Source organism: Photinus pyralis, unplaced genomic scaffold, assembly GCF_008802855.1.
Source record: "Photinus pyralis isolate 1611_PpyrPB1 unplaced genomic scaffold, Ppyr1.3 Ppyr1.4_LG7, whole genome shotgun sequence".
Taxonomy (NCBI): domain Eukaryota; kingdom Metazoa; phylum Arthropoda; class Insecta; order Coleoptera; family Lampyridae; genus Photinus; species Photinus pyralis.
In genome coordinates, this window is record NW_022170738.1 from 36,271,507 (window position 1) to 36,288,489 (window position 16,983).

The following is a 16,983-nucleotide window of genomic DNA, read 5'->3' on the forward strand; positions in this document are numbered from 1 at the left end:
GATATAATTCTAACTTCTCCGGATTTTACGTACATTGCTAATTTTGTCAATTGTTTGATGACAAAATAAAACCATTATGCATAATGTTATTATTACTGTAATTATTGAATACAAGTAGAAAAAGTATAGTATTTAACTCGTGAAAGGCATTATTCACTCAGATAAATTAACTCCGAATTCGTGAATAATTGCCAACTTTCTCATATAAAACTTTATTATACATCCGAAATTGCAACCGCATTTTCCGCAAACTCATACAATACAATGTTATGCAACGTAACTTTAACATTTTGTGTCTATTTTAAGCACATCGAATGCAAATTGTGGCTCTTTCTCCTCTAATTTAACGAATGGCAGGTTTTAAATGCTATTAAACATTTACTCCCTTTTGTAATCAGTATACGTGTCGTAGCTGCATGATGGTTAGTGGAGAACGTATATTATACAATGACCAACCCCATACTATTATTGTACGCAATCAGGTACGTCCGTCGATTTGTTTTAATTGAAATTGCTGTTGTAGTAGAATTTAATTAATAATGGCACTACGCAGTATTAGCAGTGTTGCTAATAGGCAATGTATTAGTAGAGCATAAACAAAATACCCTGCTAAGCTAATGGATGTTAAACAAATTATCGGTTGTAATTACCAGATGCTCACTTAAATCGGAGTGCCTTGTTAGGTAACGTTTATTAAAATATAGACGGGTGTAAACGTAAACGTAAGGTAAATTTATAGAAGATATACTGTAGACTTGTAGAGGAATAAGTTTTCCACAAAATGCCCGCGACGGCATGTCTAGTTTTAACCGTTTATGAATAATAAGTATTCAAATGAGTGTTGACGTCCGCAATGCTTATAGTTGGTAAGCGATTTAAGGAGATATTCTGTGGTTTTTCTGAGTATTGTGTGGATTTTACAGAGTTTACGAACATTGTGCGATTGGCGCAAAACAAAATTTGAAAGCTTATAAATGGATGAGAAGCATGCGTAGATAGCAGATGTCGAAAATCTCGATAAAATCGTGCATTCAAAGGTATTGCGGTAAAACATACTTATTATTCATAAATGCTTAGAGATAGACTTTGGTGTTGGGAAATTCAGTTTTCTACAAACTTATCTTGTATACATTTTTTCTATGTCGGTTTGCTCCACGTTTTGAAGTGAACGCGCGCGATCGCGATTTTCATAAGAAAACACCATACGAATCTGCTAGGACTAGGAAAATTAGGACCTAAACTAGATTAATTTTGCTTATACTAAAGAAAGTGAATTCATACTCCTCTCTTATTTTACACTGTGGTTATTGCATTTGTAGAAATAGCCAGCAATTAAAAATGCCACAATTCCAAATTAGTTTTTGAGTATTTGGTCGCATCCAAAAGCGAGTCAAAAGTTACGAAAGTAAATTCGTAGTACAGCGAATAGCATTAATGTTACTAGCTTACGTATGCGTTTAGTTCAAAAATGTACGTATTTATAATCGCAGATCAACTCCAAATATTTCCTATTACATGAACATAAAGATAAATTCACACAAAAAACCATAACACACAATTTACGTGGGACTGAAGCCCTTTAGTGGATTTCAATTAATATTAATTCTATTTAAATTTTTAGATTTTTAGTACTGCCACGTAAATTTACATATGTACCACTTCATCCGAATGGTGATCTCGCATAGGTCTAACGACGACAGCCAGGCGGGTGTTGATAGCATTGGTTAGACATCAATTCGCTGCAATAAGATTTCACATCATTCCGTTGGTTCCGTTTCTAGCCGGCCAGTTTCCAGATAGAGATCTATTGATTAGAGAACACGACGAGGAGTCTAGCTGGCGTTGTGTAAAAAGGAAAAGATGAAAAAGAAGAGCGACAAAGCGCAAAGGTCGTCTAATCAGCCAGACGGTCGATTCCTGTACATAACAGTACGCAAAAATGCGCTATTTTGTATGTGTTTTACTCGTGACGGCAACTCACAAAGGATGTAAAAGGACAGACGACAATAATTTCTTCGAATTGGCGGCACAGTTTCCCCTCACATAGGTTCCCCTTGAAGGTTCGGAGAAAAATCTTTCTCTCACACCCAATTTTTCCTAATATCGTCAAGCCTGAAAACCAAAACAGACTCGACGCAAGTCAATCTTAGGCTTTTTAATACATGTTTGGGTATATCAGAAAATCCGGCAACACTGTGACGTTTTGAGTCTTATCTGCTTGCACACTCGCTTCATATCTGAAATTCTATCGCATTTCGTTCTCATTTACTATGAAGCGATACACATATAAAATTTCCTATACTGGAAAATTTGTGAATTCAAAATTTTTCTAAGCCTACAACGAGCACCTCTGTTACAATGTAGGGTTTTTTAGTTTAGTACTTACAGAAAGTACTACATCGCATGTGAAGTTTGCCGAGAAAAGGGATGCGGTGTTTGTTAATAGCATTAAAAGCATAGAATTTTAGGAATTTCACACCCAGAAATCCGCAACGATTTTTAGCTTCGGTGAGGGATTAAAACACAATAGATAAAGATGTTGGCGACGAGGGACAATAAAACGTTGCTTAAAACCTCCAGACCAAGATGGGGGTGCGGCTGGTAGTTTCCTGCTGTCTCAGTACAAGATGGCGATGGTGGTCACTGAAAAAGTGAAAAGGATGCGTCCAAAAAGCTTAGTCGGAGAAAAACTGGAAGTTTCATGTAAGCAATGTAAGCAGTGAAATTCAATAACCAAAGAATCACTTAATAAACAGAAAAAAATTCTAAAAGCAATAAATATTAGTTACTAACTCCGTGAAAACAAAATTTATTTCTCACGATTTAGTTAGAAAAAAGATCAACATTTTCTTTAGACAGTTTCATATGAAAGCTTTTCTGTCGCAGTACAAAAGGATATCACACTCGACGAAAGGTCAAACGCTCTTGCTATTTTATACTCGATTCATATTAAAAACCTTTCAGTTCAGTGGCGAAACAGGATATTAGTATTCGCGTCCAAATTTACTATTAGGGATTTTTCATTATCACTAGGGTTCAAACTACATATTCGATTATGTTAATCGGAGAGTACCTCATACCTGAGTACTCACTAAAAGACAATCAGAAACTATGCTTGCACCAAATCCAAAATCGCTAATGCCTCTCTGTGTTGAAATTTGACGTGACTTTCTGCTTCCCCTCAGAGACCGACCTAAAGTGGTAGAATGCCGTCCGTTTTTGTTCACTAACCAAAAAAATGAAAAAAAATAGGTTTTCGCCTTAAGGGCGCGCCACAAATGGAGGTGACTTATTACTTTTGCTTTATACAATGCGATCAAAAATGAGTTGCTGTCGAGTCACCTTTAGAATTTTTGTTTACATGGTAAATCGTACTTAACTTGAATTTCCAAAGGCGACTCGACAGCAACTCATTTTTGATCGCTCGTTATTTTGCTTTAAACAATCGCGCTACTTCTGCTTGTCATTGATAGATGTCTCTAGTTACGTTCAAGAAAATTCTTCTGTTCTTCGTTGACTCAAAATGCAATATTATATACTCACAATTGCAAATCTGTGGGTAATATTACTAATTACGGATTTGTTGTTTGTTTAAAGCGACATCTTTGTAATTGTGGCTAGACTAAAATGACACTTTTTTACTTGCTATAATTGACACACCTCAAATTTTTAATCGAAAAGCATTTAATACTAATCGCTTCGATCCCCCAGTGTCCAATTCGCTTCACCGTATCACTGGGAAGGTATTAAAGTAAATATTGTCGCTCTTTGGACGAACAAAAATCGTATGTGTCTCAGTGGTAGAGCGTTTGGCTACATAGCCGGAAGGTCGAGTGTTCGAACCTGGACTGAAGTAAGAATTTTTTATCTGTGGAAGAGATGGGAAATTCCTTAGATCAGTTTCGAGCATTCTACCGGCTACTCCGAATTAGTGTTTCCTGCAGTTTTCCTAATTCGGAATGTAAATACCGGAGTAGTATAGAAGATCTTAAGACCTTCTGCAGGGGCACCTCTAAAAATCATTATGTGGGTCACTCTGTAATTAGGCACAAGCTTCTTTTCTTTTACTAAAAGCATCTTTGGTTAAAATTTTAAAGAAATATCTCCATAAATAAGAAAATTGATATTGCACAGTCTGCGCATGTGCACATTAATCGTAAAGATTTTCTTGATTCAGGTGTCAGAGCTATAAGCTACCGAATTAAAAAAGAACGAACTAAATATATTGAAAGCTGCAGGAGTAGAGAGACGGACGGACGGACGGATAAAGTGACTGTAATAGCGCACCAAATGTCGTTGGAAAATGCACAAAAAATGACGGTTCGAGAATGTATGCCGAAGCGTACATTAAAACGTGGCGAAAAATGCTATTGCTCACCTATAACGGCGCATGAAATACCAAAAGCTGTTTATTACTTCACGAAATACAATTATCATAAATAATTGCTTAAATTTATGGAGATTCGGTGAATATGCATCAGGGCTTTATTTAGATAAAATGTAAAATACAGTAGCCCGGGGGAAAAATAAATTACACGAAACCGTGTATCTATCCCACTTGGTAGTATGAATTTTCTCGAGACGGTAATGAGCTTTCTGGAAACTCGGGATGTTATGCACTTTTTCTTATATATTAGGGATGAATGTTATGTTGCTTCCTGGCGTTATGGTGTACGCAATTTTCAACGTGTTTCATAAGATCGTTGCGTTAGCTTTAGCTGGAGTGTATCTTTTTTGTCCACACAATTATAAAGTTTGTGTGTAGAAAAGAAATTTCCAATTCTAATAGCATCCAATACTGAAAGTAGGGATTTTGCTCGGAATTCACTGTTTTTCCAGAGATAAAATCGGGGAAGTGTCAGATGTGATGAATCGTTTATTCTCTTTTTCGGGCTATGAAAATACAAGGGCTTCTTTTTATGTACTGTATTCAAACCTAATTAGCTGGTCTACTACATTTTCAAGACCAAATGGGTGTTTCCAAACTTCTAATATAAAATTAAAGAGCATGTCGCTGGATTTGTAAGATGTACAACTTACCCCGAGGCAAGAGGGTATTAAAAACATTATCACGTTTCCTTTCACTACTAAATCTGCCACGTTTACTTCCTCGTAATTACATTACATGCCGTATTATGTAATAAGTTATACGAAAAGCATTAGTAATCTAAATCCGTAGAGACATCAACGTCGGTTTTAGAAGATTGTCATCGCATAAACGAAATAACTGTCTTTTCTTTTTCGGTATTGAGCCTTTGAGAAAATTCACTACCTATAAATTACCCCATAATGGTTGTGCCAAATGATACACAATATGCTCTTCGGCTTCACTTTGTTTCGGGTGGAATGATAGACATTACGGGAATGGTACCCTGCTATCGCGTTGGAGATAAAGCACGAAGTGTATTTGAATGTCGCATATTAAATAAAATTGTCTTCGATTTGTAGGCCATTATGTTACAAAAGTAAAAAAAATTAGGCACTCAATTTCGATTCGTTTAAAAAAATATTAACATTATCTGTCCGTTCGTTTTTACTTCTTTTCGCACGTTAGGTAAAAGTAAAATGTATTATCATATCTTACTCTACAGGAGTGATTCTGCTTGAGTCTCGAGATGGGTAACACTACTACGGGTACACATACAGTGTGTGTACTATGTACGTACATACATAGCACATACCTAATGGATGTAAATAATATACTCTGTATTTATGTGCATGGACTACAATGTACTTTATATCATTGAATAAAAATAGTGTTTTTGTTCAATGTTTATATCGACATGTATTTGTTTGTCCATTTGTTAAACGACTGTAATGTGCGCGCAGAAAATTGGATTATTTCAGAAATCGTAACGATCATTTAAACTTGGCGCCGAGAATGTCATTAACAGAGATAAGTGGGTCCTTCTGTTCTTCCGTACCATTCACGGTGCATGCGAAAAATGCGAAAAATAATACATAATAGAGAAGTTTCCAGTTTTTTGTTGTAAATTAATTATGAAAATTTAAGTAAAATGAAAACAAGTACAAAAGAGTCATTAAAATACCTCCACAAATGAAAAAGTTACAAAACTTTAAAATTGCACCTGGAAAAATAATTCGCATACGATGCCTATTCGTTTGCTTAGTACGTGTACCGTTGGTTATTGGTGCGTCGCACCATTACCACAGTAACGATCGCACTCGATTAGGTCAAATGACGTCACAGGCAGTACAGATTTTTTTTACTAGTGTATTAGTTCCGATCTATAATTTAATGGCATAGGTTAAATATTGTATTATCAACATCATGAAGCTTGTCCATTGACCGTTCAATCAACTACTTATATTAGAAGGCGAATCCAGTGCTGTCGCAATGTAACGTGTGGCGTCTTGTGGTAAAGGATCTAGACTCCACCTGAGCGGCTCACGTTCGATTGAAAACCTTCTCCTCAGAAATATACAATGTGAAAATTTTGTTGGGAACACTGAATATATCTCCAACAGAACATATACTTTAAAGAAACTTTTTACGAAAGCTGTCTTCCAATCTACGTACTTTAATTTTGCGGCCAGTGGCGTTCTTCTGTACGGTTAAAGAGAGCATATCTTTTCTTAAATAGCAACCACTAGTTTTCATTACATATTCTTAAATAGTACACTTTTTTGCATATAGGCACAAAAAAACCCTTAAAAAGGGAAAAACAAGGCAGACCAAGAGATCCTTGTTTTGGTCTTGAAAAGCCAAAGGAATAATATCCATGGTATGCATAGAACATAAGCAATAATTGATGTCACAATCGAGCGTAATGATCTCAAAAATATTACAAATAGGTCACTGTAATATATAGATCTGCGATGTCAATATTTGAATTTCAATTGATTTTTAGTAAAAGGGATCAACAAATAGTCAGAGAAAATATTAATATCAAAATAGGCTTCCGTAGAAATGACGGAGCTCTAATCGCTCAGAAAATGTAATAATTCCAATTTGATTGTATTGGAAACCAGCATGTAATCAAACGTTAATCAAGGAATCGACGAGAATAACCAAATTTATCTTTGAACTTCGGGTCGCGCCCTTGTGAGCTCAAAAGGGCACGTTCTGTTAATCTGTAACAGACAATAACAAAACAAACAAATGAAAGGGGTAGTGTATCGTGCTTCCCATAAAATATTGCGAAATAGCAATGCTAACGTGTGACACGGAGGCAAATCTGACACTAAAACTGTAATTAATACTCAAAAAGAATTAATAATTGGAATGACTTTACACTATAAAAGTAAAATTTGGTTCGACCACGGGTTTCTCGTACAATATCAAATATGCAAGCATAAACGTGACGGCGGCGTGATCGTAAATTCAAGAAATGTACTTTGCGGTACACAAATACCTAAATTTCTATTGATATAATTAATTTCCAATTTAAATAAACTAGTATAGTATATAGGTACGTAATGATAAAAATATGCTGCGTAATAAATGTGCAGGGTGGTTCAAATTCGTGGCTCACAATTGAAATCTCCGCAACAGGAAGAAATACTGAGCAGGTTAAATTGGGGCCCCATTTTGTGACTAAAAAAATGCTTTTGAAATGTTGAAAAATCTGAGATATCCCATAAACACTGAAAATGTCAAATTACGTTTTTATTTTCCCATTTTCGGAAATGGATGGTTCTCGTTAGCAGCTTCTATGGGCACTTTTTCAGGGAATCTGAATCTGTTATCAGAATTTCCATAGCACGCTAGATGTAAAAGTTACAGGCTACTACTTTCGTATGTCTTATGGGCGCCATATTGGATTGTTACGGAATGATATACTTTTACATAAATTTGTAACAAAAAATTGAATTTTCCATTCATTTCTCAAGAAAACATCCACGGGTAACTAGATCCTGCTGAAATAGCATGGCTATGATGGCGATATATTCAAATGAAGTTCTTTTTTTGTCCTCAATTGCATTTCCAATATGGCCTCCATTTGAAATAAAACAGTAGTAGACTGTAGCTTCTACGATCTAGCGTGGTATGAAACTTCTATCATAATCATATTCTCTGAATAAAAGTGTCAATCGAAGGTGCTATCAGTTACCATTTTGAACCACCCTGTACATATCTCGTATTGTTTAAATGCAAAACACAGATCCGTAAAAACGTTTCAATCGAACCACAGCCACAGACATCAAGAGAAGGAAAGAAATTCAAATCAACTAATAAACAAGCATTAACCTCACGTGTTCTAAATAAATTATTGTGACATGTCATTTTCCAAGGCTGCAATAGTCTCAAAACTTGAGCACTACGAAAATTCCCCTAGAAAATAACTAAAACGTGCACATCATGGCCGCGCCCATGCTAGGGCCATTTCTACCTCTATGCAACTGTTTGATCAGCAGTCCATCTTAATTTATAAGTTCGTGAAAGAATCACTCCAAAGATATATGGATAAATATGGTAAATCCAAAAGAAAAGCCATTGTTCAGGTAGACGTGAAGTCAGAAAAGTAATGACGTACCTACCAAAAGACATTTGCATCCAATCAATGCAAAAGCAAAATCGGTACTAAGAGGAAGAGATAAAGCGAATGCGTAAGACCAAATTAATGGGAGAAGGGATAGAAAAAAAAACATGTAAAACACTGCATGACCTTGGGGGCGAAACCAAGAACTATTTGAAGTAAGAAATCTCTACAACGAAAATAAAGAATTAAGGTAATGAGAAATCTACTACGAAATTAACATCTAAATTAGAGACCACCTAGATGGCGTAAGAATATTGAATAAAACGTTGAATCTAAATAAAAGCACAGATCAAAGGTTACTTAAGCGGAAACCAAATTCGTAATACCAAACGGTAAGGAAATAACATTTAAGACAAGAAGGTACCGTCTAGCTTCAGTACTTATTACAAACAACGCCAGCAATCACATCACAATTCAAGGAACAATGAACCTAATTGCATACATACAATAGAAATGCAAGCAGAGGCATCCACCTTAAGCAATGCAATAAATGAGTGCACGAAATACACAACATAAACTGACCCAAATCCCCCTTTAGAATTCGTAATCGAAGTTTTAATTAATATCGGCGTGACGTGATTGTCGTGATCGATATGGATCGTTGACTTAACTCAAGTCAGCGTTACGTTTGACAGACTTATTGGAGTATCTAAGTAATTTATCCTACTTGAATACGGTGAAAGAAACACGTATTGTATTATTACGAAACAAAGACACTCTATAATAAGTGGTTACAAGTTCTAGAAAAAAATATTAGGTAGGTATTACAAATGATAACTTTTTTTTAATTGGATAAGACGTGTAAATTGAATGAAATTGTATTTTTTGTTAAATTTTATTGTCTTTTAAGGTTTGTTTAAGCATTTTTATATAAAGCTGTACAGCTGTGATAAGTTTAGTGCCTTTGATAATAAAACAATTGGTAGCATGCTGCTTACGTGCGATATGAGCGTTTAACTTTGTGAAAAATGACCTTACGAAAGAGAAGTGGAACGCCATAAGTGGTTGCATAAAAGGTGGGTTGAAGGAATAAAGAGGGACATTCAGTTCATTCAGATTATTCAACTTTGATCATCCAAAATGGACGGTTGAAGATTCAGTAGTTACGTTAGTTTATTCGCGACGCTATTGGTTTATTTTCCTTAAATTATTCTGTCTAGTGTTGTTGACAGCACTAGTATAGTATCAACCTGCTATAAATCATTCTGACTACACCAATATCATCCGACCAACGGTAAATGGAAAGGCTCATGCAAGACAATTCGAGGCTACTTATTTTCATTTCAATTTTGTTAATATTCGTAGTAATAATGGCTATTACTGATTCGGATAAATTCCACATCTTCATGATTAATAGATTTCATTACTTGCTCGTTGAATAATATACTGTTAGATGTATCTTTTTTGTTACAACTGAGCAGCAAGAATTAAGTTGATCTTTATTGGACGAAAGATAATTAGTGGAGGTCGAGATTAACGAGTTTTTATCGAGTCGCGTGATATTTCTTGTTACGAATCAAACAGACGTGTCCGATTTGAAGTAAAAATTCCGAAGGAACGATATTTGAGAATTTGATATGAGAAAATGAATACAAAAGATGTCTAAAAATATTCTCTGCGGTGCATTGAAACGTCCTTCTTTTTTGTGAAGATTAATGGTTAAAGTATAGAAAAAGAGCAGAAGCTAAATAATGCATGACTTATATAAATAAAATAGTATGATGGATCAATTGCAACACTCTGTTGGTAAACACCTCACAGATAACTATGATCCCACGCAAACTTTTGTAGCGCGCTAACAATTTGTCTAGCTAGAGCGTATTTGATATTAAACATCCCTAAATGTGGATTATGAAAGAACGTGCGTTTCCCAAAATTTATGATATTTGCCAGCTTAATTTTTAATTAAAACTTAAACTTATTTTAAGACTTGTTTACTTTGTAGGTGTTGTCGAACTTTCGGCGCTAATACAGCAATTGGAAAACCATGTTATTCGCAGCGGCTGTGCTTTGGTACGAAAACTCAAGCGTCGCGATGCGCTGCGTCGTCAGAGAGAGGCCCACTGTGACGTCATCAGTAACCACCTTCATAAACGTAAGTTTGATCAATACTTTCCCCATCCATGCACGCTTCTTGTAACACCACGAATCCTTTGTCTCGCTCGTTTACACGGGATGTAAGCGGATGAAGTTGTAACGCGCGTATAACTTTTTCTTTGAATTTACTTGCAACGGAGTTCCGCAGACAGAGTGTCATATGCTCAGTGTAGTGATGAGTGTGTGGTACTTGAAGAAATGCCCTCATGAGCGGGTTCTTCAGTTCGTTAAAAAAGGCCGCTTCTGCGAGCTCTACTGCAGATACATGGCAAGGTAGAGTCACAATTTTCAATTCTTATATTATGTAACCGCGTTACAGAGAATTTTCAAAGAAAACGTACTAGCGCGCGTGTTTTTTTTGCACGCTGTCTCTGAGGTAGGGTGTTGGAAATCTTACCATACTGAGCTAAAATATGAATCGTGCTTAGTCTCCCAAAAATATAATGTCAATATTGTACCTGGGGAAATTAAACTAAAAGTTGTTCCTTTAGAGTTCGAGAAACTTTTCGCATATTTGATAATTATGCGCTTCTTCTGTATTACTGCTTTATTTTTTTAATGCTAATTTGAATAAAACTGACATTTATGGAAGGAATGCCAAGAAACGGAAATCTACCCCAGAGGGTTGCATTTTCGACTATTGTGCTGTAACAGCAAATCGCTCTGTTAACAGGTCGATTGCTGGTACTACTTATAAATGTGATATATGTACAGATAATGGATTTAATAGTCACGCTCTATTTACAAATAGCGTTTTAGGAAATAATATCATTAGTTAGATTCCCGCACAATTAGCCCTTAATTCCCTTTGGCGGAGATTACATTTCACTATTAAGATAATAAATCATCTTAAAATATCATCCACTTGTCGAATGCCTTTGTCAATGTTACGAATTTTGAAATTCAGGAATACTCGGATTATTTGAAATAAAGGATCGAAACGACAAAGGAGATAAATTATGAAGGCATAGTCAAACGATGAAGCATTATTAATAACTGAAAGAAAAAGAGGATTGCCTTTCATTATATCCCTTGTTGTGTATCGTTCGAGGTATCGTTACATTTCCTTTCATGTGCAAGTGGAAGGAAAAGTTCTGCAATCTCGTGTAACATATACTCGTAGTGGTATTATGTAATACATGCTTAAAGTTATGTTTTTCGGAGCTTTTTCCACGTGAATAGGTAGGCCGCCTTTTTGCAGGGAAAAATTGTACTGTAACAATTAAGCTTTTGCAATAAAATACTTTATGTACGACTGCTTGATAATGCGGTGATTACGGTCGCAATTAGTGGCCATAATTTGCAATATTATGGCCTAGTCCATAATGATAAAGTAAAACGGCCGCCTGTCAATGTGACAGTCGTATTTATGTATCAATCCAAGGTAAATTCAAGTATTTTAGAAATACTTGACAAATGCTTGACATCTGTTGTAAATGATATATAGATTTTATCGTTTATTGAATTCGATGAAATTTTCATTTTTAAGGGTTGTTCTACTCGTACATAAAGCTTTGTATATATCGCATCCATAAATACGCTTTATGGGGACTCGCCTTGTTTATTTGTGCCTCGCTCGCAAGTTCGCTCGGCTAAATAAACGGCTCGTCCATAAAGACCCAGTTTATGTACTTGATATATAAATAGCTATAATATCACGATTAGCTAGTAATAAATAATTACTCTTACCTTGCGGAACGTTGGTTCTGTTTATCTTTTTATAACATGAAACATAAATTGACGAGTTTGAATATATTACATAATGAAAATACGATCGTTCTAACTCCCGTTTTCCATACATCGGTTATTATTTAAAAGATCGATGAACTTGTAGCGTTCTAAATTTGCAGAAATTGTGGATTAGGTTTATGAACAATTTATTCTTTTTTGAATGAGGCGGGAACGGTTGGGTGGTGTGGCCGATGGAGGACACTGTGTCTGATGTGGGAACGCATGCGTGTATACACAACTTGTGATGGGAGGGATTTTTGAGCGGGACCAAGAAAAGGGGCGAGTGGCGGTCGTGGAAAAAGAAACGTTCCCACGGACATAATAATTTACGTTGTGATTCGAGACTTATTTAAGTCAGTGGGGCTGGGTAGCGAGAATAACGCGATTTTGGTTACCTACCTATACTACGTGCAATTATTCCGGTACAAACCTAATTAGGCAATAACTTAATCTACATTTCAATGGTTGTCTAAAATTCTTTCAAGAGCCGTTTGTCACCTTAAGTAAGCTATTAATTTGGAATATTCGTCATATTAGCGTACGCGTTACCTTTTAGGGCTCTTACCCCTAAGTACTGGAAATTGGAAAAAATATATAGTAGCCGCCCCTGACGTCACGTGGGACGCAAATTTATTACCTGCACAAGTAACTGCGGAATAACAAGCGCTGTTCCTGATGATAAGATTTTAATTCTATGGTGATAAGCCGCCATCCCACCGTCCACCTGTATGTACGTGCTGTCCATGTGGATAATGGTTCACACAATGCTCTGAGGTTTGAGATAACAAAATTTGAAAGGAGATGTCAAGTTTATTTGTTTAAATTAAGCATATTTGTCTATTATTAATTGTCCATCCTAGAATTAATTGCTAATGTTGTGCTGTCCTTAAATTGTCAATTGTTATTTAGAGTTATCAGTCCAATATTGAAGTCCGTTGAATGATCATTCATCTGAAACACAAAAATTACGTTATCGATATCATCGTCAAGTTATACTTACCTACCGAGTCAATTACCTGTTTAAATAAATTAATAATAGGATCGATTTTTGCATTTCGTTATGAGCTTGTCCGATTACCTGTCATTGGGCAAGTTGGTTTAAGACAGGTTGGCGCCCCCTTCAAACAACACTCAGTACAAGATCCACGACTCAGCTCCCGAATCTTTGAGCACTGTTAACCCTCATTATAGCCAACCAACAAAGGGAAAGTCATAAACTTGATGTACCAAATGTAAATTAAATTTTTAATAAAATCATAATCACGTTGGCCTTACTTTGATTAATTAGTTGAACTTTAAGTTATTCACAGGAATAAATTATTGATGTTCCGCAATGTATAAATACCAAAAAGTGCACCTTTGTAAGTTAGGGTTTTAACTGCAAATATAAGCTTGAATTAATTATCCTTAACCATTTTACCAGTATCCGTTTAGTTCGTAATTTTGTGCGCACTTCATCTAAACAAATTGGACTTCGATTAATAAATTAGTCTTTTTTAGGTAACTTGCCACTACAAATTTGGCGCAAAGGAATGTTTTGCACCTTAGACCCCAAACAGTTTCATGGGAACAATTTATTTAAACGGGAAAACCTTAATCCAAATATGCACCGAAACGAAAAATGTTCGCTTGCGTATTAATACGTTAACGCCTAGCAGTTAGGCTAGCACTAGAAATCGCTAGCTGATTTTTTTATATGTTGTTAGGATCACTACCAAAAAATTAGAAAACTCCTCTTCAAGGAGCATTGCAAAGACAATTCTTTTATCTAAATGTCATTAATTGTTCGTAATTATTCACTGTTGTTACTCACATCGATATATGATCGATTTTGAACGCGGTACGATTATTGTTGGGTACGTTGTCCTCCTTCAGGAACCGTCGTACTTTGTTGAGGTATTCGATTTTGAATGTCGGTTACACAGAGTTGCAGTACGCTCTTCAAACACTAATTAATTAATCAATTACCGAGTCACTTAACTCGGGTTGTGGTTTTCCTTTTTTCGTTCGTTTGTTTTAGGCTGGTATCGTTCGAAGAGAGCTCTTTTCTTGCGACGGCCTTTACTACATTACAGGTAAGATTTTTATATTGTTACTTGTACCTCCATTATCTATGCAAATTTTTGCCCGTGATCATATTTGTCTTTTGGAAAATTATTGTGAATTCTGTAAATTAGCGTGGTCGATCATTATTGAATAAGGAGATTTATTAGTTTGGAATTCATTGAGGGTTTATGTTCAATTTTTAACTTAATAAGTTTTGATATATGGGGATATTTTTGTATTAGGAGGAGAAATTTAATTATTTTATAGCAGATGACATTTTAATAGGTTTGAACGAGTAGTCAAGTGTCTTTTTATTCGTAAGAGTAGTATGTAATCACTTTAACGGCAAGGGTAGATACAGTGCAATAAATCATTGTGCCTTTCAATGACACCTGCCATTCTTATTAAAAATGGGACGCGGAGCACGGTATAAAATGAAGTTCCGAACAAAATACAATATTGTGTCCATGAAAACGACGAGATGCGAACTAAAGGTTGCTATTTTGGATGTGTAAAGTAAATACTTAGAGTATTTTTAGAAATTTTATATTGATTTCTGTGGCCTTTGCTATGAAATAAAGTTTTGTACACGTTTCATAACGATAAAGGGAAATTAATAATCTCCTGATAGTAACCGAGAACAAATTGCAAAAGAATTGATCTAAGCGGTTTCTGGATGAAAAAAATGTGTTGAACACGATGGAATAAAGTTTCCCGCCGCGAAATGCCTTAACCGCAAATGACAACCCGGAAATAAATGGTTTTTGACTCATAACTAAGTCAGAATTGCTTTTAGGAAAAAAATTGTTCTATGCAAAATTAAAGAGCATCAAAATCCCTGTGTATAACACTTTTTTTGTAGAGTAGCTACAATAAATTTTCTTAACAACATTATGATAGGTACTCATCATCTATTTTTAAACTGAAAAGGAACAAAAGAACGAAATTTCTACAATCAGTTGTACTGTCCAAACACGCTCCAAAGACTAATCAACTTCAGTTGAAATGGAGAAACAAAAATAGCTTTTCAGCTGAAATCGCGCTCTAAAAAACTTGTGTAAATATGAGAACCGTTCGTACAGCAAGGATAGTTAATTACATTACAGCATAGCTCTGAATTATTCTCAACAAGTGACATTCATTCGGAAAGCTTAAATCAATGATTCTAACAAAGTTATTTCTATTTAATCACATTACCAAGTGTGGCTTTATACCGCCACTATTTACATCATTCCAGAGCATCGAATGCTCTAATAGACAATTTGCTATGGGTAACTTTGTCACTGCATTGAAAGCAGCGTGGGCGTTTGTAACCCTCTGAAGCCCTTTGTTTACATATCCCCGTTTCTGGACTATAGAAGAGTTTCTATGTCACTCTATCGCGAAACTGTCAGTTCTAAATGAATAAGATCGCAACGCGTGTCAGTAGTCCTCAATTCCTTCAGCAAGTTATAATATAAAACCTTTCAGCTTGAAAGCTTTACCGCTTTACGGCAACAGGTGAAAATCAATACCAAAGAAATTTAAATAACGAGTGGAGTTTAGAAAATCGAATCGAAGGAAACACATCCAACCAGACTAACGAGTGTTTTTGACGAAATAATCACCACGAGATTGAGTTTCCAATCTATCTTAACACCGGAAAATAACATTTTATATCACTCGCGTTATTTTTCTATTCCATCTTCCACCACCAGAGTTGCCACGCTTTATTTAAGTAGAACACGAAAATGATACAAAGAATTGTAATGAAATGGGCGGAAGGGTAGGTATTTTTAACAAGCTAATTAGGTGGGGCTAATTGTTGGCATAGAGTGGTTATTCTATGTTGTTGGTAAGAACCATAGAATTTATTCTGTCAGAACTCATTATTAAGATGCAACCTTAGATCATATAATATGTGTAATCTAAGGATGCAACAAACCTATTGCAAATTCACCTTTCATTAGAAACGTCCCTCTGTAATCTACACGTACGGTCTTAAGGGTTGGCATTGGCAGCATTCGGTCTGACTGGCCGTCTGCTTTAACCGCCAACTAATTAGGCAACTCACCTGGAGGCCTCTCGCCCCGAAATCGCGCTGAGCTCTCCTGGACGTCCGCTCCGACTGGCGATTGGGGTTGAATGCATCGTTTGAGATGACATCCTGAAGGGTTAAGATGGAGCTCATATCTCATACCTATTTGAGAAAGGGTTGCGCCGTGCTCACGTGTATTATTTCCCGTTTCGACCCTCATCTGACTAGGGCCCTTGCCCAATAGACCAACCACCGGCGATCTATGCCTCCCATTGCCCTCCCTGTGAATACACATGCAGATCGAGATCACCCTCTAGCTGTTTGTTAACATCTTCAATAATTATGCCAAATTCGAATGCCAATATAATTGGAAATGGTCATTAATAATTGATATATAATGGACAGGATTCCCTCGTTCCGCACGGTTACCTTTTTCATACCGAATGCTTTCCCACTCGCTAGGTTTGCGCATCGACTGAAAGTTTCCTGCTTCTGTAACGAGTGCATGATTTGTAGACTTGGTAACTCTGCTAAATTTTATCTGCTGAGTTTTCCTACGTCTACTTTCAAATTACAAAAATGCTTTTG

The 16,983-nt window shown here is 35.9% G+C and overlaps 1 protein-coding gene across 1 annotated transcript in view; it reads left to right on the forward strand.

The window, feature by feature from the left end:
• The window catches only part of LOC116176222, a 29,592-nt gene extending 18,212 nt beyond the window's left edge, over positions 1-11,380 (forward strand). The window contains exons 2-3 of the mRNA XM_031494702.1: positions 10,450-10,599; positions 11,316-11,380. Coding sequence (XP_031350562.1) covers positions 10,450-10,599; positions 11,316-11,380 — 215 coding nt within the window. The remainder of the gene's footprint in view (positions 1-10,449; positions 10,600-11,315) is intronic.
• Positions 11,381-16,983: the final 5,603 nt, after the last annotated feature.